Source organism: Stegostoma tigrinum, chromosome 16 (assembly GCF_030684315.1).
Source record: "Stegostoma tigrinum isolate sSteTig4 chromosome 16, sSteTig4.hap1, whole genome shotgun sequence".
NCBI classification, from domain to species: domain Eukaryota; kingdom Metazoa; phylum Chordata; class Chondrichthyes; order Orectolobiformes; family Stegostomatidae; genus Stegostoma; species Stegostoma tigrinum.
The window spans coordinates 39100483-39128124 of NC_081369.1; the positions used below are offsets into that span (position 1 = coordinate 39100483).

General features: G+C 42.8%; 1 protein-coding gene across 1 annotated transcript in view; it reads right to left on the bottom strand.

Annotated features, from left to right (window-relative positions):
- cpne7 (copine VII) overlaps positions 1-27642 on the bottom strand; it is a 138252-nt gene that overhangs the window by 23887 nt on the left and 86723 nt on the right. Inside the window, exon 12 of the mRNA XM_048547132.2 lies at positions 5245-5299. Within this exon, the coding sequence (XP_048403089.1) occupies positions 5245-5299 (55 nt within the window). The remainder of the gene's footprint in view (positions 1-5244; positions 5300-27642) is intronic.

Consider the following 27642-nt stretch of genomic DNA (forward strand, 5'->3'; position numbering starts at 1 on the left):
CTGATACAATGGATTGGCAGTTATCTATATCTAACATTGTTATTCAAGGAAGGTTGTAGAGTTCTTTGAGGAAGTCACGAGACAGGTTGACGAGGGTCGAGCAGTGGATGTGGTGTACATGGACTTCAGCAAGGCATTTGATAAGGTTCCCCACAGCAGGCTCATTCATAAAGTCAGGAGGTATGGGATACAAGGTGATTTGGGTGTCTGGATTCAGAATTGGTTGGCTGACAGGAGGCAAAGAGTGGTTGTAGATGGTAAGTATTCTGCCTGGAGGTCAGTGCTGAGTGGTGTCCCGCAGGGCTCGGTTCTTGGGCCTCTGCTCTTTGTAGTTTTTATAACTGACTTGGACGAGGAGGTTGCGTGGTGGGTTAGTATGTTTGTTGATGACACAAAGGTTGGAGGTGCCATTGATAGTATCGAGGGCTATTGCAGGCTTCAGTGAAACACTGACAGAATGCAGAGCTGGGCTGAGAAATGGCAGATGGAGTTCAACCTGGATAATTGCGAAGTGATGCATTTTGGAAGGTCGAACTTACATGCTGAATATAGGATTAAAGGCAGGATTCTCGGCAGTGTGGAGGAACAGTGGGATCTTGGTGTTCAAGTGCATATCTCCCTCAAAGTTGCCACCCAGGTGGATAAGGTTGTTAAGAAAGCATATGGTGTTTTGGCTTTCATTAACAGGGGGATTGAGTTTAAGAGCCGCAAGGTTATGTTGCAGCTCTACAAAACCCTGGTGAGACCACACTTGGAATATTGTGTCCAGTTCTGGTCACCCTATTATAGGAAAGATGTGGAGGCTTTGGAGAGGGTGCAAAGGAGGTTTACCAGGATGTTGCTTGGACTGGAGGACTTGTCTTAAGAGGAGAGGTTGACTGAGCTCGGACTTTTCTCTCTGGAGAGAAGGAGGAAGAGAGGTGACCTGATTGAGGTGTACAAGGTAATGAGAGGCATGGATAGAGTCGATAGCCAGAGACTTTTCCCCAGGGCAGGATTGACTGCCACGAGGGGTCATAGTTTTAAGGGATTAGGAGGAAGGTATAGAGGAGACATCAGAGGGAGGTTCTTCACCCAAAGAGTTGTGAGCACATGGAATATTTTGCCAGTGGAAGTCGTGGAAGCAGAGTCATTAGTGACATTTAAGCGGCTGCTGGACATGCACATGGACAGCAGTGAATTGAGGTGAATGTAGGTTAGGATATTTTATTTTTGGATTCTGATTATTCCACGGCACAACATCGTGGGCTGAAGGGCCTGTACTGTATTGTACTTTTTCTTTGTTCTACGTTCTATGTTCTAGAGAAACAGAAAACATCAGGCCAGTTATCCTAATAGCAGTTGTTTCAAAAACATTGGAATCTATTACTAAGGAAATTTTTCCTATGTATGTAGAAAGTCATAGTAAATCTAAAAGTCAGCAAGGTTTTACAAAAGGGAAATCTTGTTAGGCAACTTATTTTAAAGAATGTTTTGAAGATGTAACCAATATATAGATGACAGAGGGCAAATAGATGTATTCTACTTCAATTTCCAAAAAGGAATTGGTACAAACATCTCACACATAAGACAAAACTTCCACGAGTTGTGGATAGGTTATTGGTATGGATACGTGATTGGTTAACACAACAGGAAACAAAAATTTGAGATAAATGAGACATTTTCAAGTTGGCAGGCTAGGGCATGTAAAGTGGCATATGAACCAGTGCTGGAATCTATCTACAATCTTTGTTAATGTCCAAGATAAGAATAGAGAGTAATGTATCTAAACTTGCTAATCATTAACAACTAGGTGGGAATATAAACTGTGAGGAAGGCACAATGAAGCTACAAAGAGATAACTCTCAGATTAAATGAGCAAGCCACAAGGTGCCAGATGGAATATAATGTGGGGCTTATTTACTTTGGTAGTTAAGAATAGAACAGCAGAATACTATTTTTATAATGACATAAAATTTGTACATGTTGCTGTTCAGAGGCAGTTGGGGGGAAATTATTCAAGAAATGTAGCATGTAGGCGCAGCAAGAAATTAAGTAGGTGAATGGTATATTGGCTTTTAATGTATCATGATTTTAATGCATCACAGATTAGACTATAGTTGTTCAAATGTTTGATGAAGCCATACTTAGAATACTATAAACATTTTTGTTCTCCATTTCTACAAGAATAAATACCTATATTGGAAGTGACACAGAGATTGGTCCCAGTGATAAGGGTTATTCCATGTTGAAAGGTTATATTGAGCCTATGTTACCTGGCATTCAGAGGATTGAGAGCTGATCTCATTGAAGCATATTCTGCCAAGGGAAACAGGTTCTCCCTATCCACTTTATCCGTGTTCTTCATAATTTTACACACTGCAATTAGGTCTCCTTTTAGCCTTCTCTACTCCAAAGGAAACAAATTGTAATCAATCCAATCTGTCCTCAGAACAAAAACCCACCAATCCAAGTTACATTCATATACATCTTCCTTTGTAACTTCTCAAGTGCAATCACACCTTCCCTGTGGTGTGATGACAAGAACTGCATGACTACCATTCTTGCTGTTGCTTAAACCTGCATTTTATGTAGTCCCAGTATATCTACCCAGCTAGTATAGTTTATCTCTGAAATAACTTGGTCTCAAACGTGGCAACTTACTTTTGCACCATACAAATGCCAGGTGATGACTATGTCCAATAACAGATAATCTAACCATTATCCCTTGACATTCAATGCCGTAACCATCACTAAATCCTCTACTATCAATATCTTGGAGGTTACCAGTGACCAGAAACTCAACTGGACTCACCACATAAAGACAGTGGCTACCACAGCAGATCTGAGGCTAGGAATCCTACAGAAAGTAAGTCTTCCCTTGACTCTCCAAAGCGAGGCCATCATCCACGAGATACAAGCTAGGTGTGTGATGGAATACTCTCTACTTGCCTGGATGAGTTCAACTCCAAAAACTCTCAAGAAATTTGACACCATCCAGGGCAAACCAGCCCACTTGATTAGGACTACATCCATAACCATCCACACCGTCCACCACTGATGCTCAGTAGTAGCAGTGTGAACTATCTACAAGATGGACTTTAGAAATTCACCAAAGATCCTCAGACAGCACCTTCCAAACCCACGATCACTTCCATCTAGAAGGAGAAGGACATCAGACATAGGGGAACACCAGTATCCAAAAGTTTCCCTCCAAGCACTCACTAAGTTGACTTGAAAATATGTCTTGGTCGTTCACTGTTATTGGGATAAAATCCTGGAATTCCTTCCCTAATTGTGGGTCTCACGACAGCACTTGGATTGCAGTGGTTCAAGAAAGCACTTGCCATCACTTTTACAAGGGCAATTAGGGATGGGCAATAAATGCTGGTTGAACCAACAATAACTACATCCCACAAGAAAATCCTTCAATGAGCTCAATAAGGTACACACTGAGGGTGCTTTCTCAGCCTATAGAAGCCAGGACACGGGATAAGAAGCCAATCATTTAACATTGAAATGAGGAGGGAATTCATCAGTGTTAACTTTTGGAATTCCCTGCCCAGAGGAAGGGGCCAGTTAGCTCTGTTGCCAAGATGGCTAATGTGTGGTTCAGAATAATGCTAACAACACTGGTTCGATTCCCATTCCAGCTGATGTAGTCTTGGGGCCTGCCTCTTTGGCTGTCCCATATTTGAGGCAAAGTGGTGCCCCTTAAGCTGTAAGGCAAATTATTGCTCTTTGATAAGAAGTGGTGCCGATAGTCTCTTGGAGACTATAATTAATTATATACAACCCAGCTGGTATGGATTCTCCATCACTGAATATGTTTAACACTGAGATAAACAGATTTTTTGATCTCTCCAGAAATTGAGGAACATACAGGAATGGGTCAGAAAATGAAAATGAGACAGAAGATCAGCTATGATCAAGTTAAATTGCAGAGCAGGCTTAAAAGGCTGGCTGCTTTAGGCCTGTTCTTATCTCTTATCTTCTTTTTACTTTAGTTTAATGATTTGAATCAAATTTTGCCTTATCTAGTGTCAAATTGTCTGGAGAAATTGAAGAAAAATGTGTGTGAAAAGCACAGAGATCCATTGTTACAACTTCACATCTTACTTTTGTGCAACATATTAAAAGTGAAAGGTGAACAAACGCTTAGGTTGTTTAGACCCCTTACAGGAGCAGTGACATCAGCAAACCCCAATAACATATCTCCAACAGACAATAAAATCATATATTCCCTACAAGGCCCTGTCAACAATGCACTTGTTTAATTACATGTACATTCAGAAATGAAACATAAGAAAAACTACTTCCAAATGATTCAACTAAATCCATGGCTCACAAGAGTAATATCAGACAATGATTCATTGGGTCTTGAAAAGCAGTAGAAGTGATCTTTTCTACTTTTCAGTCCATCTAAACGTCAAGTTATGGGAATTAAATATAGAAATTGCATTCTGGGCAGTATATATGCAATCAGGCAGAAAGAATCAAATTACAGCTAAATTTTTCACAAAAATGAAGTGGAAATGAAATCAATACAAACAGATTTCTTATCTGACATGATATTTTTAAAAATTGAAGCAATAATAGATTCACCTAAATAAGAAGTCTGCTTGGAAAATAAAAGATGTGTCTACTCATTTACCCTATTATTTGTAAAGAAATCAGGATGAAAACTACATAGAGTGATGGCAGTCATGAACAAGCAGTACATTAAATGCATTTTCCTAGAACGTAAAGAACAATGATCAAAATCTCAAAGGAATATATAAATAAATTATCCAAGGCACACAACATGTGCTGTAATTCAATGACCTTAACTCATTACAGTTTCACCCTAATCTTACAAACAAAATTAAATGTAAAATATTACATAGGAAAGTATGGGGTGACATCTTCCAATGTTTCTCTAGAAGACCATTTCCAACAGTAATCTTGGAATGAGAAAAAGGCGAAACAGACACACAGACAGACTGTGTTACAGCTTAGGATAAGAAAGATTTGAATCTTAAAAATGCATGCAAATCAACTGTGGACTTGGCCAGAGAGAAGATGGTGGGCACCATAAATGGAAAGTTGCTGAATAGAAGCAAGTCATGTTTTGTTGAGGACCTGGTACAAACCTTAGCAAAAGGAAAATTGAGATGTACATTAAGAGAAACATAGACACAAAATAAAAGAAACTGGAACAAAAAAAAACTGGGACCTAACTCAACAAAACATCAATATTTCTAAACATCAGCAAATATGACTCACCACATAGTTGGGAGGAATTCTTGCTCCAAATCCTAAGGCAGAAAACTTCTTGTCACTAAAAGATTTAAATTTGTATATTATATCAGTAGGAAAGATAGGGTTAGCAAATTAAATTCAATTTCAGCACAGACCTTGGCAATTTGAAAAGTTGTTACTTTAGCATCAACATAGGCAAATATTTTCATTTGTCTCCTCATTCAGCTGAACATAATTTAACTGTGAGCAAGCTTCTGGTGAGAATGTATTGGTTTCAGTAATATTCCCACACACCGTCAACAGAATGAGATCATACAGCGATTTTAAATGCCTGGTCTTATTAGGATGTTACCTCTCAGGTTTTAGTGTAAATTTGTAGCTCAGGTTGTGGACACTATGGTTGGTTGCCTCGCTGAGCTGGTTTGTTGTTCTGCAGACGTTTCATTACCCTGCTGGGTAACATCATCAGTGCAGCCTCCGACGAAGCGCTGTGGTGTTTTTCCCGCCTGTTATTTAAACTCTGGTGTCCGTTGAGCTGGATAACCTCACTTCCAGTTTTCCTTCACAGTGCAGTGTATATGGGGTCTAACTCTATGTGTTTATTGATGGCTTCCCTAGTGGAGAACCAGGCCTCTAGGGGTTCATGTGCTTGTCTCTGCTTCGCCTGTCCTAGGATCCTGGTGTTGTCCCAATCGAATTGGTGGTTTTCCTCATCCATGTGGATGGAGATGAGTGAGTATTGGTTATGTCTTTTTGTTGCCAGATGATGGTCGTGTGCCCTTGTGATTAATTGCCTTCCTGTATGTCCAATGTAGTGTTTGTTGCAGTCTTTGCAGGGAATCTTGTCAATGACACTGGTCCTGCCCATAGTGGGTACTGGGTCTTTGGTTCGGGTTAGCAGTTGTCTTAGGGTTATGTTTACTGGGAAGCAACTATGAAAATTTATACCTTCAGCGACTTGTCAATACTCCAGTTTCCACAAAAAGGAAAGTCAGAAAAGTTACTTGAATGATGTGTTCTGTTTCCAACCATTTCCTTATTAGAATTCACCTGGTGGAAAAGCCACAGCGAGTTCACTGCTCACTATAGTGGATTGGGTGATGTCTCCAGACTCAAGGTTACATCTTTACAAATGGACCACAGTGGAAAAACAGCTTAAAGTCAAAGGTTTCAGATATAGTTGGAACTGCCAATGCTGGAGAATCTGAGATAACACAGTGTAGAGCTGGATGAACACAGCAGGACAAGCAGCATCAGAGAAGCAGGAAGGCTGACATTTTGGGCCTAGACCCATCGACTTCGCAGTGAAGGGTCTCAGCCCAAAACGTCAGCCTTCCTGCTCCTCTGATGCTGCTTGGCCTGCTGTGTTCATCCAGCTCTACACTTTGTCATCTCTTAACGTCAAAGGTGTTGGATTCAGGCAAGATATCAATAGCAAGTCATCTGGTCAGATTTAATTATCAAGCGGGTAGGGTTAAAATCAACTCCATTGATGTGGTTTTGAACATATCAGCCAACAATTGCATAACTGTGTAGTATAAAACAGTGGAGTACCTTTTCCTTTATCGCTTGTTTGAAATACTTATCATAGATCTATAAATGATAAATTATAAAACAATTACAGCCTTTCAAGACTTCCTTGAAGAATAAAAGCATTTCCAACTGGCAGTTTGAGCATTTGTTTCTTTCTCCTGTATTTTTGAGCTCTCCAATTTACATACCTCCTACCACAGGTAACATGTTTACAGAACCTGCTTATAGGCCTCCAACAATGTTTTCTTTGAATTAGCTGCCAGGAGGAATGCAGGGACACCCGAGGGATGTTGTAGCCTTCAATTTCCCTTCCTTCCCGCTGGGAGGCATTTGACATCTGCTATTTCTTCCACACAGCAATACAGTTGAAACCAGGAACTTCCAGTGAAGCTGGGAATTAAAGTGGCTTCCAACTGTTCTGCAGCACCACTCATTGTTCCAATTATCATTTCACTACAGCTTGCAGGTAGTCTTACTGCGCCTGTTGGTCCATTGTGGCAAACAACTGACAAGTGGCATTACAGTATTATTCCTCCATTAATCCAACTTGAACCTTTCTAGAGCTCTGTTGTCACTCAGAAAACTAGGGAACATTGCACATGTTGCAACAACATTATCTTACTGCAAAAGCTAACATAGCTACAATCAATGAGTGTCAGAAATACAAAGTAACTGGCCAATTGCTATTACTAAGTAAAATAATAGAGAAATAATACATGGTACATTTGTTGTGTTTGTCAAGGAAAGGAAGTACCATAGTAGTGGCACATTTTGCACAATTTTCTTTTCTGAGGCTAGGCGCAGAGGCAGATCGAAAAGTGAGAAGGTGTTGGCTTGCGGAGCATGGCACATTGTCCAGCGCGGTTGTGTTCTTTGAAACTCATTACATATTCAACAGTGAGTAAAATGCCCAATTTTAGTGGTGGGCAGATAGGAGTTTCTTCTGGGCTTCACCTTCTGGGAACCAGAAAACATTTCACTATTTGAAACCCAGGACCATCAGGGGACCTTGACAACACACACCCACTCACTCCCAGAAGATTTTTTATTCATTTTTGGCACATGGGTGTTGCTGGATGGCTAGCATTTATTGCCCACCCTAGTTTCCCTTGAGAAGGTGGTGGTGAGCTGCCTTCTTGAACTGCTGGAGTCCACCTGGAGTAGGTTTACCCACAATGCTATTAGGGAGGGAATTCCAGGGTTTTGACCCAGCAACAGTGAAGGAACAATGATATATTTCCAAATCAGGATGGTGAGTGGCTTGGAGGGCAACTTGAAGGTGGTGGTGTTCCCATATATCTGTTGCCCTTGTCCTTCTAGATGGAAGTGGTTGTGAATTTAGAAGATGCTGTCGAAGGATCTTCAGTGAATTTCTGCTGTGCATCTTGCAGATAGTCCACACTGCGGCTGCTGAGGGTCACTGTTGGAGAGATTGGATCCTTGTGGATGTAGTGCCAATCAAGTGGGCTGCTTTGTCCTGGATGGTGTCAAGCTTCTTGAGTGTTGTTGGGGCTGCACTCATCCAGGCAAGCGGGGAGTATTTCATCGCACTCCTGACTTGTACCTTGTAAATGGTGGGCAAGCTTTGGGGAGTAGGCAAAGTGTTACTCGCCACAGTATTCCTGGCCTCTGACCTGTTCTTGTAGCCACTGTGTTTATGTTGCGAGTCCGGTTGACTTTCTAGTCAACAGTAACCCCCCAGGATAGTGGGGGATTCATTGATAGTAAACCTGTTGCATGCAAAGGGGTGGTAGTTAGATTGTCTCTTATTTGTGATTGTCATAGCCTGGCATTTGTGTGGCACAAATGTTACTTGCCACTTGTCAGCCCAAGCCTGGGTATTGCCTAGATCTTGTTGCATTTGAACATGGACTGCTTCAGTATCTGAGGAGTTGCAAATATTGTTGAACGTTGTGCAATCATTGACGAACATCTGTACATCTGACCTTATGATGGAGGGAAGGTCATTGATGAAGCAGCTGAAGATGGTTGGGCCTAGGGCATGACACTGAGGAACTCCTGCAGAGATATCCTGGAGCTGAGATGGTTGACCTCCACAAACACGACCATCTTCCTATGTGTCAGGTATGACTCCAACCAGTGAAGAGTTTGTCAAGGGTTGTCACTGTCACCTCACCTCTGGAATTCAGCCCTTTTGTCCATGTTTGAACCAAGGCTGTAATGAGGTCAGGAGCTGAGTGGCCCTGGCAGAACTCAAACTGGGCATCACCGAGCAGCTTGTTGCTGAGCAGGTGCTGCTTGATGGCGCTGTTAATGACACCTTCCATCACTTTACTGATGATCGAGAATAGACTGATGGGGCGGTAATTGGGCAGGTTATATTTGTCTTATTTTTTGTGTACGGGACATACTTAGGCATTTTCCACATTGCCAGATAGATACCAGTGTTGTAAATGTATTGGAACAGTTTGGCTAGGAGAGGTCCAAGTTCTGGAGCACAAGTCTCCAGTACTACTGCTGGAATGTTGTCAGGGCCCATAGCCTTTGCAGAATCCAATGTCTCCAAACGTTCCTTGATATCATGTGGAGTGAATCGAATTGGCTGAAGACTGGTATCTTTAATACTGCGATCTACTTCTACTAAAGTTTGCTGTGAATGCTTCAGCCTTATCTTTTGCACTGACGTGCTGCGCTCTTCCATTATTGAGCATAGGGATATTTATGGAGTATCCTCCTCCAATGAGTTGTTTAATTGCCAAGTGTGGTGCCATAACTGGGTGTGGCAAGACTGCAGAGCTTAAATCTGATCCATTTGTTGTGGGATCGCTTAGCTCTGTCAATCACTTGCTGCTTTTGTTGCTTGGCGTGTAAGTAGTCCTGTTCAGGTTGATACCTCATCTTCAGGTTTACCTGGTGCTGCTCCCGGCCTGTCTTCTTAGACTCTTCATTGAACCAGAGTTAATCCCCTGGTTCGATGGTAATGGTCGAGTGGGGGGTATGCCAGGCAATGAGGTTACAGATTCTGCAGGAGTACAATTCTGTTGCTGTTAGTGGCCCACAACACGTCATAGATATCCAGTCTTGAGTTGCCAGATCTGTGCGAAGTCTGTCCCATTTAGCACAGTGATAGTGCCACATGACACAATGGAGGTTGTTCTCAATGTGAAGGTGGGACTTCGTTTCCACAAGGGCTGTGCAGTAGTCACTCTTACTGATACGGTTATGGACAGATGCAAATGCAACTGGAGGATTAGAAAGGATGAGGTCAGGTATGTTTTTCCCTCGTTTAATTCTCTCGCTACCTGCTGCCGACCCAGCCTAGCAACTATGTCCTTTAGGACCCAACCAGCTCGATCAGTAGTACTGCTGCCAAGCCACACTGGGTGGTGGATATTGAAATCCCCCACTCAGAGTACATTTTGTGCTCTTGCCATCCTCTGTGCTTCTTCCAAGTGTTGATCAACATGGAGAAGTACTGATTCATCAGCTGAGGGAGGATGGTATTTGATAATCAGCAGGAGGTTTCCTCGCCTGTATATAACCTGAAGCCCTGGGGCTTCATGGGGTCAGGAGTCAGTGTTGAGGATTCCCAGGGCAACTCCCTCTTTGAGGCTTTGTAGGGATTGACACATCTGAATGGCTTGCTAGGCCATTTCAGAGGGAAATTGAGATTCAACCACATTGCTTTGGGCTGGAGTCACATGTAAGCCCGACAAGGTGAGGGTGGCAGATTTCTTTCCCTGAAGGACATTCGTGAGCCAGATGGGTTTTTCCAACAATTGCCAATGATTTCATGGTGATCAGTAGATTCTTAATTCCAGATTTTTTTTTTTACTGAATTCAAATTCCACCAACTGTTGTGGCAGGATTTGATGCCCAGGTCCCCAGAAGGTTAGCTGAAGTTTTTCTGGATTGATAGTCCAGAGACAATACCAGTAGGCCATTGCCTACACCTGCCAAAGGCAGCCCCATATTTCAGTGATGTTTCCCTAGAGCTTCCCCTGCATGGCATCCAGGAGAGAAGGGATATACTGTTTTCAAGGATGAGAACAATAGGCCATTCCCAGTCACTGAGTCAGCCTGGTCTACAGTGGTTGTGGCAGTCGTCACTCTTAGCAACCAGAGGTAAGAGGGCATATAGTGGCTCAAGAGGATGGATGATCTCTTACGTTCCATCACAGTAAGTGTGTCCGTCTGCTCAATCCCCTGAGTGTGTGTGGCATTGTAAGCTATTACTAATGCATAGGAATATCACACACAAAATTGCTCATTTGACAACACTGAATCATATTTTATACAGAATCCCTCAACTCTTAACTCCTCCCAAACCATATTCTTCTTAAAAGTAATGAACTCAGTTAATAATGGTCTGAAAGATTCCCACATCATATCTGTAAGAATCAATGCAGGTATAATGCTTGTGTAGCCATGCTGATGTCCCTTCATGCTTTTACCTTTCTGCAGGAGACCAATGTACATCACCAGTAGATGAGAGGCAGTGAGATTGGGGGAATGCCTAACATATGACCTTTCACCCCCTTCAAAGGAACTGGCCACTGAGCTGACAAGGCAGCAAGGGGAATGTACCTGTGCTGAAGGAAAGTTTGGATATGTTCAACCACCTAGTGAGAAATCGTCCAAGCAGCTAATACCAACCGTTCATCAAAAATCAATGCTGCAATGAAACTTTGGGTATGGGTGGTGCATTGTGACATTAACAAATTTCTTCATTTATTTGTGCAGCTTCCAGAATGCAGAGCCAAGCTAGGGCCCTGAAAGGAAAAACCCCAGTGCCAAAAAAGACAGCTGTGAGGAGAAACAGCTGGCAGCCTCAGATGAAGCACAATAAAGGACTTCCTCCCCACGGTCCACCAACCCGTACAGAGAACTTCCACCTTAGTGTATCATGGATCTGAAGTATGCTCGAGCTCACATTCTAGGGAACACAGCACTAACATGGGCTCACAGCCACAGGAGAAAAAAAATCAGCTGAGGTCTCAGACACTCAGAAGACGTACTGCTGGAGAACAAGCTCCTCCTGATCTTAGTACAGAAGATGAACCTCTGCATCCAGTCATTGATGAGGTGACAGAGACACAGAAGCAACAGGGGAGTGTCTGGCAAAGGTGCCAGTCTGCCACAGACTGAAGCAAAGGCAAGAGAGTGTGCACCAGTTCTGTCTGAAGCTGTGCCTGCAGTGTCTGAGTATATGGGTGCTGGGTGCTGCAGACTGCCAGATCAACAGGGCAGACAGTATCTGCGAGATATGCTCTCGGGCCTTCACTGCCATATGCAGGCCTTTAATTGGACTGGAAAAGGGGGTCCACAAGACCTCAAATCCTCTGTAAAATTAATATCCCTTAAGGGGTGTTAGATGTGTCATTCTGTATTGACTGCAAAGAGAACCCACAGACAGGCACCCAGGAATTGGCTTTTCAAGACAGTCCCAACATGCCCCGTCACACCACCTCCTTTCTGCCAGGAACCTAAACAGCTCCATCAACTCATGCCAAAGGAGGTTGTACCTGCACCAAGCAGGACATACTGAATAGACCACAGCACTTAGCTCCCAAACCACTAGAGGATATCCGCTAAAGTCATCTGAGGCAACACGGCAAAGCATTCTTCCATGGGCTCAGCTTTCTCAGGGAAGGTGGCACCATGTCTTGTTGGTTTTCTTTACTTCTCCTCCTTCTCCATCTTCTATGTCTTGTCACTGTTAAAGCAGCTGCTACATTCAGTGTTTCCAGCATCTGTCATGGAATTACTGACCTGTGAGGAAGCGCAGGATTGAGATGTGTGCTTTGATTTTGGCATCTTATCACAGGCAACTGTAATGCTGGGGCCTTATTAGGCTGCTCCTGCCTTGGCTGAAAGCTTGCCCTACTGCCAACTGTAAATGGAGAGGTTTATTCTCCAAAATCCATGACTGGTTCACCCCTTTCCTGATGCTGCTGTGTGCAAACTACTTGCTTTTTTTTTAAACATTGTGTTATTAGACAAATACATGCTAAACAATCGGTTTGCCCTTCATTACCTCCTGCAGAACAGTCCTTCTGCATTGAATGGATTCAGAAACAGAATGGTCTCTTTGCCACATCTTTGTTGCTATGCAGGGATTGGCACTGCATGGCAGAATGTGTATTAATTTTCCCCTCTCACCCCTTCTGCCAAGTGCTGGTGAAGCTTAGCTTGCTATCTTATGAAAGATTAACGATTGACTGACCATGATGGAGAGACAGCTGTTTGCAGCTTTTATACCTTATTCATTTTTAATGTACTTGTTTTTAATATGCTCAGATAGTTTTCTTTCAATGCAAAGTCGTTAATGCAGTGCTCACACAACACATTCTTTTCCATTTGATTTCAAATGTTTCTTTTTGCTTTGCCTCACCATGCACAAACAAAACCTTGGGCCCTTCTCTTTTACATGGGACATTCTGAGAATTCCTTTTTTGGAAATCAAACTTTTGCAAGATGAATGTGGTACACTTTACTTGATTATTTCTCTTTCTATCCTGCCCCTTTCAAGTACAATATGCATCTCACATCCCATCCTCTCACTGTCGCTATCAATGACCTTGTTTCCCCTTTCATTCCCTCTGTTCTTCTTCAATCTCCCCTTCCTATATTGGTCCTTTTTCCATTCTTAGGACATTCCTACTAATCTCCCGATCCCATCCCCTTGGAGAATCCAGAGGCCAGCCTCATCCTTGGCTTTCACCCTTCACTTTATTCAGTTCTTCCTTCATCCACAGCGCCCCAAATAACCCCATTCTGTAGCCCTGACTTGGTATCCAGCTCCCAGACTTTCTGGTCCACGTTTCCCAAATTAATTTAACTCTCTCAAATCCACTATGCTACACTATTTCAAGGAATTGATTACTTTGGTGACCTTCTGGATCCCATTTAGTTGAACACTACTTTTTTGACAGATTGAAAACTGTTCTCTTCCCTTGGCAGCCTCCCTGTACTACCCTATCTTCCCTCACCCTTCCACACACCTCTTGTAGGCTCCTTCTCGCCCAATGCCTCTTTTGCAGGCCAATCTTCCACCTCACCCCCACTTGCAGCTTCCTTCGACAACCCTTGCACTACTTCCTTCTGCCCCAAAATCTCTTGAAGCATCCTTCATTGCTCTCTCCTTACTTCCATCCTCTGGCTGACAGCCCCGGCAGCAGATGAAACGCTCTGATCCAGCAAATGGCTCTTTCAGACATAGCAAAAAGCCTTACCGGCAAGATTCCCTGCATTTTGGTGAACGGCACCTCTCAGTGGCCACGTTCTTCCATTCCACGGCTCTTAGCTACCAGACCCTGCCCCCTCCCACCCTCCCCAATTGTACCTCACACAAACAACTCTTATCCTCCTATGTAAGCAGTTGCCCGGACAGAGCATCCAGTGAATTGCTCAACAGCAGCACAGATTTCCCTAACTATTCATTGCTCTAACAATTGTAGGGTCTCATATCCTTCAGAGAAAGCTGTCAAATGTCAGTTACTTTATTGGCAGGGTGCAGGCTGTCCCAAGGGCTAAGAACATTGGGTGTAAAAGCTTCACCCATCAGGAGCTGCATCCAATTAAAGTCTGGTAGTTCTCCATCTTAAGCAGCACCAGTGGGCAATGTGATACCAGCCAGCAATATACCAACTAGGATCAGCAAGAGACCTAGGCCACAGGTGAGAATCAGCAGGTTAAGGGCTGCAGGGAAGGGGAGGGGAGAGGAGGGAGGCAGGTTGAGGTGTCTGTCAGTGTGTACAGCCATCCTGGTGGGAGTCTTCAATCAGGCTCCGCCTGGCTGAATGCTAGAAGAGGCAGGATGAGGCCCAGAAGTTGTAAATAATTTCCCAAAAGGGCTTCAGTTGGCACCGGGGAGGACAGGGCAACCATGAGTTGAAAAAATGGCAGGAAACATACGCTGCATTCCATACCCAATTAAATACCTCACCCCAGCCACCGACTTCAAACTGGCCTCAGGGAGGCTTTAGATTTCGCCCATTGTCCCCTCCTAAGGTTCAGGCAGAGGGGTGGAATGTTCCATGAACACCATGTGCACATACAGGTTCTTCCTGGGTGCCCTTTCCCTGCCCTTGCCCCCCCTTCTTCTAGCAGTCTGCTCTCTACTGCATGCTCTCTGTCCATTCTCTAAATCCCACTATATTGAGGGAAATGTGGGATCAAGAAGTTTCTGCAGAAGTCTCTAAAATGTCCTTCAGCATACACCTTACCACGCCCTGCAAGCCCGTGCAACTTGAAATAACTTTAAAAAGAATCGAACATGTTGAATCACAGAAGGTCAGAAAAAACAACCAGTGGCTAACTCACAAGAGTTGAAATCTCTACACAGTTCTTACAGGAATGTTGGTCTCCAAAATGGCACCAACTCAGATTTGCACGACATTTGCCAGTATGGTCTGCCTCCTCTGCTGCTGTCAATTCTGGTGAACATTCCCTTGACAAGTGCTCATACCCTCTTCAATATTCTAAACAGTATCATTCGCTTCACATACTGGAGCTCTAAAGGCAGTGTAGCACCAAAATACAGATGCCACCAAGCCCAATTTTAGACTCCAAATCTCATTAGTTGAGACTAAAATCAAAATCAACACTTAAAAAAATCAGACAAGATAATTACTTCCATCTGGAGATTTCAAATTTCCAAAGACTTGGCAAATAGAAGGAAATATTGAATCACATTGTTCTGCGGGTGCAATTTTTCTGTGCAATAGTTTACTGATGAATAAAGGCAATCACATTAATCAGCAATAGAAAAGGCTGAATGAAGTGACAAAATTACCAGCACAGATGGTTGAAGACAGTAATCCTGAGCTTTGTTTGGTAGCAGCAGAAAATTGAATAATAACAAAATCTGTTTAATTTATGAATTAACATAAACGAAAATCAAAACAGCTGTTTTTGAAGCCATTAAATGATTACATGATTTGTGATGAATTAGCCACATCATGTTACCATTTGTGCTGTTCATACATTCTGAACTTGATTCAAATTCACTTGAAATTATTCACATTCAAAAGGTGAAACAACCCCCAGTATATATCAATGCTGCGTAATTTATAACAACACGCACTTCCAGAATACCTGTAACAAAGTTTCACGCTGAGCTGTGAAAGCATGTTTTATACACTGACTTCCTTTACTCACAAAGACTCCTGGCTGACAGCAATTACTAATCAAATGGGTTGGAACTGAAAGTATGTTGTGAATCTCTGAATTCCACTTCAATTTTGCTAATGTTCTTTCCAAGCACTAACGTTATGAGATGAACATGTTGGTAATCCAATAAAACAATAAAAGTACATAAATCTTGGATACCATTAATGCTGATGTCATGACTAAAATCCAAATTTGATTTAGCATTGTTGGAATCAAATCTCATTAATTTCTTAATCTTGTTCCCACTAAACTAAATGGAATGGTCTTCTATATATATGGTTACTCAGCAGGTTTATCCTGTGTGTTTTAAAGCCACAAATCTACATTCAGATATAAAAACAGCATGAATTCAGAAGGTCTGGCACCATTTGTGTCCAGAGAAACAGAATGATTTGTTTAAAGCCAATGACTGATCTTCAGAACTATCTAGATTCAATTATCAGATTTCTGCTCCTGTAGTGATATTACAGTTTCATTCAGCAGCCTTGACTTGTGGAGGAAAAATAAATTGCTAGGTTCTTTATTCCTACAATTGCTGAAACTGAATGTATATAGACATAAATTTAAAGACAGGATGCACGTGAATTCACAGTCAAGGTTCACACACATGAACGATGCCCATAAATACATGTTCCTGCATGCCCATGATGAAGGCCTGCACAGGAGCAAATGTGAGTAAAAGTGCCTGTGAATAAAACAATGAAGTCAAAAAAAGTCTAGAGTTACAAATTCTGTACTAGCAGTTTTACCTCTGTGAGAACAGTATTGTGGTAGCATTACATAATGGTGGTTTGCATCACTCCTTCACAATATTTTGATGATATGTATTCAGGCACTGATTCCGAAGAAGACTCACTCAAAATTTGACTGAGTCAACTAATGTAGTTTCAAATCCTATGTTCCTGCCACAGTGAATTATGAATGGATTTCCTGGCAAACCAGCTAACATCCACTTATCTCTATCTATATATTAATACTTTCTTCTGATGTTTAATAAATGATAGCAGTCCTATATATTTGAGTAACTGTCAATGTCAGTTATGAAACTGCTTTACTATCATTATTTAATAGGATTAACACTGACAGAGAGAAAGATAATTGGCCCAAAGATAATTAGTGGCAATTAATATTGATAATTCTCTGTCATTGCTCCACTGAAATTGACAGCAACTTTGTATTCCACGTGTAGAGAGAATAGCAGAAATATCCAGAGATTAGTTCTATCCTGTCCCAGAGGGTACATTGTAGGGAGTGGTCCCAGACTGCAATCAAATGAAAATTAATGAAATTTCAGTTTTGCTGCTCTCCTCAGCGCAAAAACAAACCTTAGAAACTGTGACTACTTGATAAATGACATGTACTCCTTGGTGAATGAAGTGTAACTTATATTTTAGCTTTTACAACTGACAAATAATCTCACTGGCTCTGAAAAACTCAGTTTGTGTAATATTAAATTTACCTGTAACTATATAAGAATGTTTTCTTCATCCAAGTTTTGACGATCCCATTTTACATCTTTATGGTTTCATTTAGAGGCTAGCTCAGCTAAGTTTTGCATTTTCAGCTCCTTTGGAAGCAATAGGAGTGAGGATTTAAAATTGAAAGCCACCAAGATTGTTTTGACTGAAGGAAATGCTGCCTGACAACTACCCTCATGTAGGTTCAGCTGCAATGCATCAAAAAGCTGTAAGTAACAGAGCAGCTGTAGAGGAGGAAAAGCAATCAGAGATTGTGGATAGAAAACATTCTTCTCCCCATCAATCTCTCCCTCTCTCCATAGAAGGACCAAGAAAGAACCTTGGTCCCCCTGATAAACATTTGAATTAAAGGATGATAACCATCACCTCACAGACAACAGCACATTATCATTACAAGGATCAAAAGAATTGCGAGGAAAACAACTTTCCATCTTATGGTCTCGGCTTTTGATTTTCAGAATTTTGTTTACTCTGTCCATTATTTTTCCTTCCTAAGTCTGTGTATTAAACCACTTGTCTTTTGTTTGTCTTAATCATGATGAGTGTGGGTGTAGTTGGGTTTTGAAGGGATATAGCATAAATTACATCATAGTAGTTTAACAACCCTTTCTGCCACTTGCTCTTGTCAAAGTTACTGTGTTATAAGAAATAGCTATTTCATGTTAATGAAAAAACCTGTTGTGAATTGTGTTTGTCCTAAACAGCAGTCAGCTTTGCAAATTGGTGGTCTCATTGGGATTTCATACATTTATACATTTTGTGATGGCTTGTGAAACAGTGGGGCATGATTATCGGTGCATTTTTCCCAGTTAAGTTGTGACAGCCTCATTATTTGAAAGAAGAAATATAACTATTTGAGAAGAATATAAACATAGAAGTTAAGTGAAGGCCATTCAGCCCATTGACCCTAGTTCACTATTCAATATGATCATGGCTGATCACCCACCTCAGTTCCCTGTTCCTGCTTTCTCCCAATACCATTTTAACCCTTTAGTTCTAAGAACCATATCCACCTCCTTCTTCAAAATATTCAATGTTTTGGCTTTAACAGCTTTCTGGGCAAAGAAATTTCTCTTCACTTCAGTCCTTAAAGATCTACCCCATATCCTTGGACTGTGGCCCTTGGTTCTTTACTCAGCAGTCATTGGGAATACCCTTCCTATATTTACACTGTCTGGTCCTATTAAAATTTTACAGGTTTCTATGAAATCCCTCTCATTTTCTAAACTCCAATGAATATAGTCCTATCTGATCCAGTCTCTCTTCATATGTCAATCCTAGAAATCTGTCTGATAAATTTTCATCGCATTCCTTCCATAGCCAAAACATCCTTCCCCTGCTAAGGTGACCAGAACTGCATACAATACTCAGATGTGCTCTCACCAGGGCCCTGTACAATTGTACAAGTCATCCCTGCTCCTCTGCTCAAGTCTTCTCAGTGTGAAGGCGAACATAATATTTGTCTTCTTCGATGTCTGCTGTTCCTACATACTTAAGCAATTCACTAAAAGATAACTCAAGTCACTCCTACAGCCTATCTTATGAAGAAAACTTGAACAGCTTAGGGCTTTATCTATTAGAGTTTGGAAGAATGAGAAAATATCTTTTTAAAACATATATGATCTATCGGGTGTTTGATAGTGTGGACCCCAGGAGAAAAAAATAACTAAAAGACATAGTTTCACAATAAAAGCACACTTTTATGACAGTGATGAAGAGTTTTTTTTTCCTTAAAGGAAACATTCTTCCCCAGAAGGTCATGATGGCTGGGACTTTAAATTCATTCAAGGCCGAATTTAGACAGATTTTTGAAGACAAAGGAGTCAAGAGTTATGAAATACAGTCAGGAAAGTTAGGCAGACCAGCCATGATATTGTTGAATGGTGCAGCACGCTTAAAGGGCTCCTAATCTTACGTCCCTCCCCACTGTGGTTGCCAAGTCTCTGGCTCGCCTGTGTCGGGTGGATCCCTGTTGTATAGTAGCTTGCTTTGGTGCAAACTCTCTCCTTTACCACAAGCAGCAGTCTCATTGGTGACTGCTGTTGGTATCTGAAGCCAGTCTCCATTGCTTCCCCTGCTGGCTTTAATTGGACAAGATCTCCAATCAATTACAGGTTTGCCCCCTCTATAAGGCTTCCTCTGGAGGCTGGCTGCTGATCCAAAGACAGACCCATCTCTTGTTTACTCCTTCAGAATTGAAAATTCAGCGCCTTGATTAAGCTGCCTTTGGGAAAGTTAAAAATCACACCATGGATATCAATAGAAGTCTGTAGTCACTTTCTTTGAGGCCAAAGCTTATCTGAATATCTTTGCAGCAGGATCAGCTGGAAGACAGGTCCTCTCCTCATCTCCCCATTCCCTGTAGCTTTGTCTTTTAGTTGCTCATAGAAGCCTCCCATTTTCAATTTCAAGGAGCAAGGGAAGGAACGCATGAATTTATTTCCCATGACTTCTTCAAGTGCACTCAGATGAAACACTGTCTTCACTTGAAAGAATCACCCCTGCCTGCAGTTATCCATTATCCATAGATGTTAAGTCCTTTTGCCATTGCCACCAAAAGATTTGCTGATTATGTTGTTGAATGTAATTCCTTCCCCCCAGACCTGAGGCCTTTCACTGGGCCTCACAGGACATTCATGAGGGCAGCGTCAGCCAAGCCCTGAAACTTTAAATAATTCCATTTACCACTGACAATAAAACTGAATTTTAATCCAGGACTCAATTACAAGCTTCATTATAACAGAAGCTATATTTCAGCTGATGACTTTCTTTTGTACTCGTTTATATATCTTGGAAAGCAGAAAGCATTAAGCTTACTTTTAACATAGTGTGGGAGGAATGTTCTTTTAGCAGTATACAGTTTTGGAAACAGCAGTTTATATTTTGTCAATATTTAACTGTATAATTCATCGTGATTTTTTTTCCTTTATTCATTAACAGGATGATGGCATTGCTGGCTAGGTAGCATTTATTGCCCATCCCTAATTGCCCCAGAGGGCAGTTCAGAGTCAACCACATTGCTGTGGGTCTGGATTCACATGTAGGCCGGACCTGGTAAGGATGGCAGTTTCCTTCCCTAAAGGACATCAGTGAACCAAATGGGATTTTCCCAACAATCAGCAATGGGCTCATGGCCATCATTAGACTCTTAATTCCAGATATTTTATTGAATTCAAATTCGACTATTCAAATTCAAAATCCACTGTATTTTGATTCAGTTTTCATTTTGGTAAGATATCTTGCATGTACATCAGCTGGCACAAACTTCACACTTTGTAAGTAAGAATTTCCTTCCCAACCTTACATTGTGTGGCCATGAACACTGGCTTAGTTTCTGTCATTAACAGCTTGATCCAAGACTTCAGGATATGCAACACTGACGATACACTGATAGCTCACTGAAATGAGTATGTGTGAGTTAGGAACTGGATAAAGAGCCGCAAACGGATTGCTGCTCCATTCCACTGGCTTCAGAATTAGAATTAAAATTGGAATTAGCTTTATTATCACATGTACTCAAATGAGTGCAGTGGAAGGTTTACAAAGTCACCATTTACAGCACCCTCTAGGTACAGATTCTTAAGTATGAATTCTAAGGGAGAAAAAATTAGAAAAATAAAGAAATATAAAGTCCAACATTACAGACCATAGGAATAAATTAGAAAAGTAAAGAAATAAAAAGCTCAGAATAACAGTCCTACCAACTGAGTCCATGCTGGCTCTCAGGCTCCAGGCCATGCTGGGCCTTGACTCCAAACCATGCTGGGCTTCACTTTGAGGCTTTCAAGGCTGGGAGACTGCCACGGCACGACGGGAGACTGTCACAACGGGCTGGGAGACTGTCAGATCGGGCTGGGAGACAGACTCAAAGGGTTGGGAGACTGTCACACACCACGGGCTGGAGACAGTCACCCACAATGGGTTGGGAGACTGTCACACACAACCAGCTGGCAGACTGTCACATACACCGGCTGGGAGACTGTCACACACAACGGGCTGGGAGACTGTCACACACAACCAGCTGGCAGACTGTCACACACAACGGGCTGGGAGACTGTCACACACAAAGGGCTCGGAGACAGTCACAAACAACGGGCTGGGAGACTGTCACACACAACGGGCTGGGAGACTGTCACACACACCGGCTGGGAGACTGTCACACACAACGGGCTGGAAGACAGTTACACACGACCAGCTGGGAGACTGTCACGCACAACGGGCTGGGAGACAGTCACACACAACGGGCTGGGAGACAGTCACACACAACGGGCTGGAGACAGTCACACACAACGGGCTGGAGACAGTCACACACAACGGGTTGGGAGACTGTCACACACACCAGCTGGGAGACTGTCACACACAACGGGCTGGAAGACTGTCACACACAAAGGGCTCGGAGACAGTCACACACAACGGGTTGGGAGACTGTCACACACACCAGCTGGGAGACTGTCACACACAACGGGCTGGAAGACTGTCACACACAACCAGCTGGCAGACTGTCACACACAACCGGCTGGGAGACTGTCACACACAAAGGGCTCGGAGACTGTCACACACAACGGGCTGGGAGACTGTCACACACAACGGGCTGGGAGACTGTCACACACAACGGGCTGGGAGACAGTCACACACAACTGGCTGGGTGACTGTCACGCACAACGGGCTGGGAGACTGTCACGCACAACGGGCTGGGAGACAGTCACACACAACTGGCTGGGAGACTGTCACACACAACGGGCTGGCAGACTGTCACACACAACAGGCTGGGAGACTGTCACACACAATGGGCTGGGAGACTGTCACACACAACAGGCTGGGAGACAGTCACACACAACAGGCTGGGAGACAGTCACACACAACAGGCTGGGAGACTGTCACACACAACTGGCTGGGAGACAGTCACACACAACGGGCTGGGAGACAGTCACACACAACGGGCTGGGAGACTGTCACACACAACAGGCTGGGAGACTGTCACACACAACGGGCTGGGAGACTGTCACACACAACGGGCTGGGAGACTGTCACACACAACAGGCTGGGAGACTGTCACACACAATGGGCTGGGAGACTGTCACACACAATGGGCTGGGAGACAGTCACACACAACAGGCTGGGAGACAGTCACACACAACAGGCTGGGAGACTGTCACACACAACTGGCTGGGAGACTGTCACACACAATGGGCTGGGAGACAGTCACACACAACGGGCTGGGAGACTGTCACACACAGTGGGCTGGGAGACCACCATGCTGAGCTGTTAAGAGCCCCCATAATGCACTGACAGCTCACCAAGCCAAGCTGAGAGATTGCCAGGCTGGGTTCACGCTGAGGCCAACAGTTCAAATCCGCACTGAGGCTATGTGTTCAGGACATCGACAAGAAGTAAGAATTAAAAAAACAGAGAGGAAAGAAAAAGAAAAAGAAAGAACAAAATAGATGGAGTGGATAAGCTCCAGCTGAGGAGTCTTACTCTGCCACCATTTTGGTATTACAAGCAAGGATCCATTCTTTAGTTCACATCAAGCTGGGTTGTACTGCATCTTGTGGGTGGGTCAGTGGGGGCAGTAAGGGAGCCGTTTAGGTTACGCAGTCGGCCATAAAATACATTGGGGGGCAGCCAACCAACCACCTTCCTGCCCACTCCCAAATGGTGAAGACATTAACTGCCTAATTAGACCATAATACATATGATCAAAATGAAGCATTTTTGCCCACTGAGTTTGCTCCACCATTCGATCAGGGCTGATATGTTTCACAACCCCATTCTTCTGCTTTCTCCATGTAACCCTCAATCCCCTTATTAGTCAAGAACCTATCCACCTCTGTCTGAAATACTTGGCCTCCAAAACCTTCTGCAGCAATTACCCTCTGGGTGAAGAAATTATTCCTCATCACAATTAGGGCGTAATTAAGGGTCTCCATCCAGCTCCTCTGCCAGAAAACTCATGGAAGCGGAGGCAGGCTGCACTGCAAATGCAGTTTGTTCTTTAACTGTGTTGGAAAATGGGAGTTCATCAATCAGAGGGTGGCTCATGTACATTGTGGTCACCCTCCAAGCCCTCTCCAACGCCTGCCAAAGATATTACACCCAGATTTCTTCCCTCCCAGTCTCCAATCCCCACCCACCCTAGTCTGCCTGATCCCTTCCCATTCTCAAATCCTAGGAATTAGTTAGCCCAGGCCCACTAATGAAATTCTTACATTTCTGACAGCACCTAGCCACTCCAGAGCTTCTCTGTTAGACCCACCATGTGTTATTGCTCCAGAGCTGGCTTTCTAAAAGTTGGTGGGTTGCGAACAAACTATTTTTATGGGTCAGGTGAGTTTGTAAGGAGGGGGTGAGAGAGAGGGCAAGTGTCACGACACTCTGTTAAATTCTGCCAATCAATTATGTTAAATAGCAGGCTGGCACAATGAGCTAAAAAAACTATTCTTCCCCTTAAATCTCATAGAATATTTCCATAATCTTGTTAATTACCACCATCATTAACAAAACATCATCTGAGTTTTAGAATGTATACATTTTCTTTTGATGTATGAGGCAGTGAATTTTTAAACATGTTTGCTTAATGGAGTTGATTAACTCAAACAACCCAGTTACAATTTGATTTGCCCAGAAGCGATACCATATGTGATAAACAAATTATAATTGGACTATGCTGTTTATGCAGACTGTACATTTAGCTTCTTTCCCTTTTTTTGGGTCACTTTGTGTTCATATTTTGAGCAGATTAGAACATATTGTTAAACATTTAATGCTAACCCAAGTGGGAGTATTCCGCATTTCTCATGATGGCATAAAGTTCCAGATGTCGAGATATTTCATTGGATTTAATGTTTTGGGACTGCCATTGTTGCAGATCAGTGAGAAACCTGCAAAGCTTTTTTTGGAGAAGGTGACTGAATTAAATGCTCCTCAGGGACTTATCTCGCCAGCCTGGGTCTTCCCTGAGAATGTAGGACCCTGGCAGCAGAAATCCTGCCACCATCCACTGCCAGCTAATTAGAATCCAGCACTGCTGCCAACTCAACCAGAAGCATTGGCTGCAGCTAATATTGGATCCCTGAACTCCGAAAGTATAGGCAGAATAAGGGTTTGTTGAAGGGGCAGAGGCAAAGGAAGTTAGAGCCAAGGAGCGTGGTGGTAGTAGTGGGATGGGGGCTGCAGGCAGCTTTTCCCTTTTCTATTGTCGGGCATTGAATATTGGAAAACAAGGAACTCACAACCTCACTCCTGAATGTCATTTGCAAACTCTACGGAGCAGCCACTGAGTTTCATGGGAAAGCCTTCCGACTCCTATTTAAGCCCTGAGCACCATTACATTTTTGTTTGTTCATGGATAGTTGGCATCACTTGGCTCATTAGTGAGCCCAATTGACATCTTACCACTAGTGGGCAGGATTTTGGCAGCAGCCCCATCCAGCCGCTGGCTTAATCCTGCCGGATATACCTACTAGAAACAAACTAGCATTTGGGCCTAGATGGAAAGTTCCTCAGCACGATGCGCCGGATTATATTCCATCCATTGTTTCACACTGATGTTGCTCATTCATTATTTACAATTACCATTCTGTTAAGTGTCTTAACTGCTTGTATTTCAACTTCTGAAGTATTGCTGGGTTGTGAAATATTATTGCTTGAACATAAACCAAGGTTCATGTTTCCTGACAGCACTTAGTTCAAGTTTAAGACTAATTATAGTACGCTACTTGATATTAAACCTTTAATTTTAGAGTGGCTATACACATCTACATAAATAACAGTTTGTAAAAGGCAAATGTCTCACAGTGTGTTCATCACAATTGAAATATTTTGGAATGGAAATCAAATGACTTGCAATTGACAGGGGCTCGGCAGGGTAGATATTGAGAAAATGCTTCCACTAGTGAGGGAGCCTTGAGCTAGGAGACATTGTACAGAATAAGGGGACGCTCATTTCAAACTGTGTGGCAAAGGAATGTTTTCACCCAGAGGACAGTGAATGAAATTCTCCACTCCAAAGAATTGTGGAGGTTAGATCGCTGGAAGAATTTAAACCGTAGAGAGATTTTTGAAATATTAGGAGTTGAGAGTCTAAGGAGCCGGTATGAAAGAGAAGTTATGCACGTGGCAAATCAGGATGTTATTGAATCACGGGGCACACTTGATGGGGTGAATGGCCTCCTTCTGCTCCACATAAAACATGGCAGTTTTATGTAGCAAAATGTCTGCAGGCAAGTGATCTATCCTTGATAGGAACAACAGCAATTAATCATCAGAGTCAGGTAAGCAGAGAAAGTGTCAACACCCGCTACAAGGAACCCTGCAGGTAGATAATTCACTCATCAGTGGGCCCCAGCAGACCAGGATGACTCTCTTCCACTCTCAGGGCAAAACTGTAGGTGGCTGTACAGATCAAAGTGGCTACTGCAGGCTCTGTTACACTTGGAACTCGGGAAGGGATGGTATGACAGCACACTTCTTACGTTGTTTTGGCTCGGCTTCTGCTTTTTCCTGATGACAAGTCTCAAGATCCTTGATGCCTTCCCAAATGCTCCTCCTCCACTCTGGACAGTCTTGGGCGGGGGATTCCCGGTTGTGTGGTGGAATGCCGCATTTCACCTGTGAGGCCTTGAAAGTATCAATGAAATGCTTCCTCTATCCGCCTGCCGTTTCAAAGCTGGGAGTAGAACATCTTCCTGGGGCGTTTTGTGTCAGAAATGTGGATGACAGGCCCAGGCAATCATAGCCAATCAGGGTGGTCAATGCCTCGATGCTGGGGATGTTGGCCTGGTCGAGGATGCTGGTCTTTGTGTGTCTTTCTTCCCAGCGGATTTGCAGGATCTTGCGCGGGCAGCATTGATAATACTGATCCAGTACTTTGAGGTGTCTGCTGTGGACAGTCCAGATAGGATAGATAAAATGCACCCGTGATTGGCATGGCAGGTGACTGTGCAGTACACTGACAACTTCTGATGTTGTGAGGCACAGAGGAAAATCTTCATCACAACCTCCATGTTTAGCAGAAATATCACCCCATCTTTAGTTTCCCTTCTCTTTATTTCACTTGTTATTCTTCCGCCTGTTCCTTCAGTAAATGCTGCTAATGGTTTGAATGCTTCCATCAGTTTTGTTTGATGCCAGTTTTGAATTTCATTTGTACACAACCATCTGCTCACACTGCACTGCCAAATACTGGATGTCAAACTATAGATAAGGATTGCTACTTCCCCAAAATTATTCTGTTCAAATTTTGAGGGTCAGTCTGAATTGTACGCAAGTTCTAAAACACTTGTGATGTAGCTGTTCCAGAATGATCACTCATGCACCATGTGAATTGATGGCAAAACTGCTCTTTGAAAAAGGCTACTTGTAATGTAAGTTGTAACTCACTATATGGCTCTGATACTCAATCCAACCACAAGCAATGCCCTACTAATAGTTAATTTTCCACAAACTCTCACTGTTCATCTTATATTTTTTACTGTAATCCCCTGCAAATGGCCAAAGTATTCAGGAGAAAACATTGCCATAAAAGGTGGATTGAGCATTGAGATCTGACTTGTCACATGAGCAAAAGGTATAATTGGTCTGACTGTAAGTAACTACACTGGGAGATACAGGACAGATGATACACAGTCAGCGAGGTATAAAATTTCAATAGAAATAAAAATTAGGTGGGATGTATACCTAATGACAGTGAAACCATTTCCACAGAAATGCTTAATTATTGACGGTATAAATTATATTAGGTTACTTTTTTCCTTAAAAACACAGCCATATCCAATCTGAAAGATTGCTAATTCATGATTCGTCAATTGTAAAGTATTTTAAAAAAATCTCAAATGTGGATTTTAGACTGAGTGTACCATCTCTGAAGTCATGAACTGGGAACTCAAGGACACTTTTAGTCATGTTGAAACATTAAAGTGGCCTAAGATCCCAATTTGGAGTTTAGTTAATTGAGATGGTTGGTGTATGGTTCAGAATAATGAAAAGAGTGTGGGTTCTTTTCCCATTCTGGCTACACCCGCCTCCTTGCCTGCCCAATGCTCAATGTGGAATGATACTATTCAATCTACATAACCAATCGTCTCACTTTAATAGAGAAATCTGTGATTGCTTGTAGACTACAGCTAATTAACTACCTAGCTAGCATCCCAGGATTTCATTTGGAGGACTCAAAGAGATTTTGGGTCTCTAGAGGGGAACAGAGGAGATGAGCAACTGTCAGAGACAGCATAATTGTCCATTAGTGGCAAAAACAATAAGCCATCATGGTGATAAA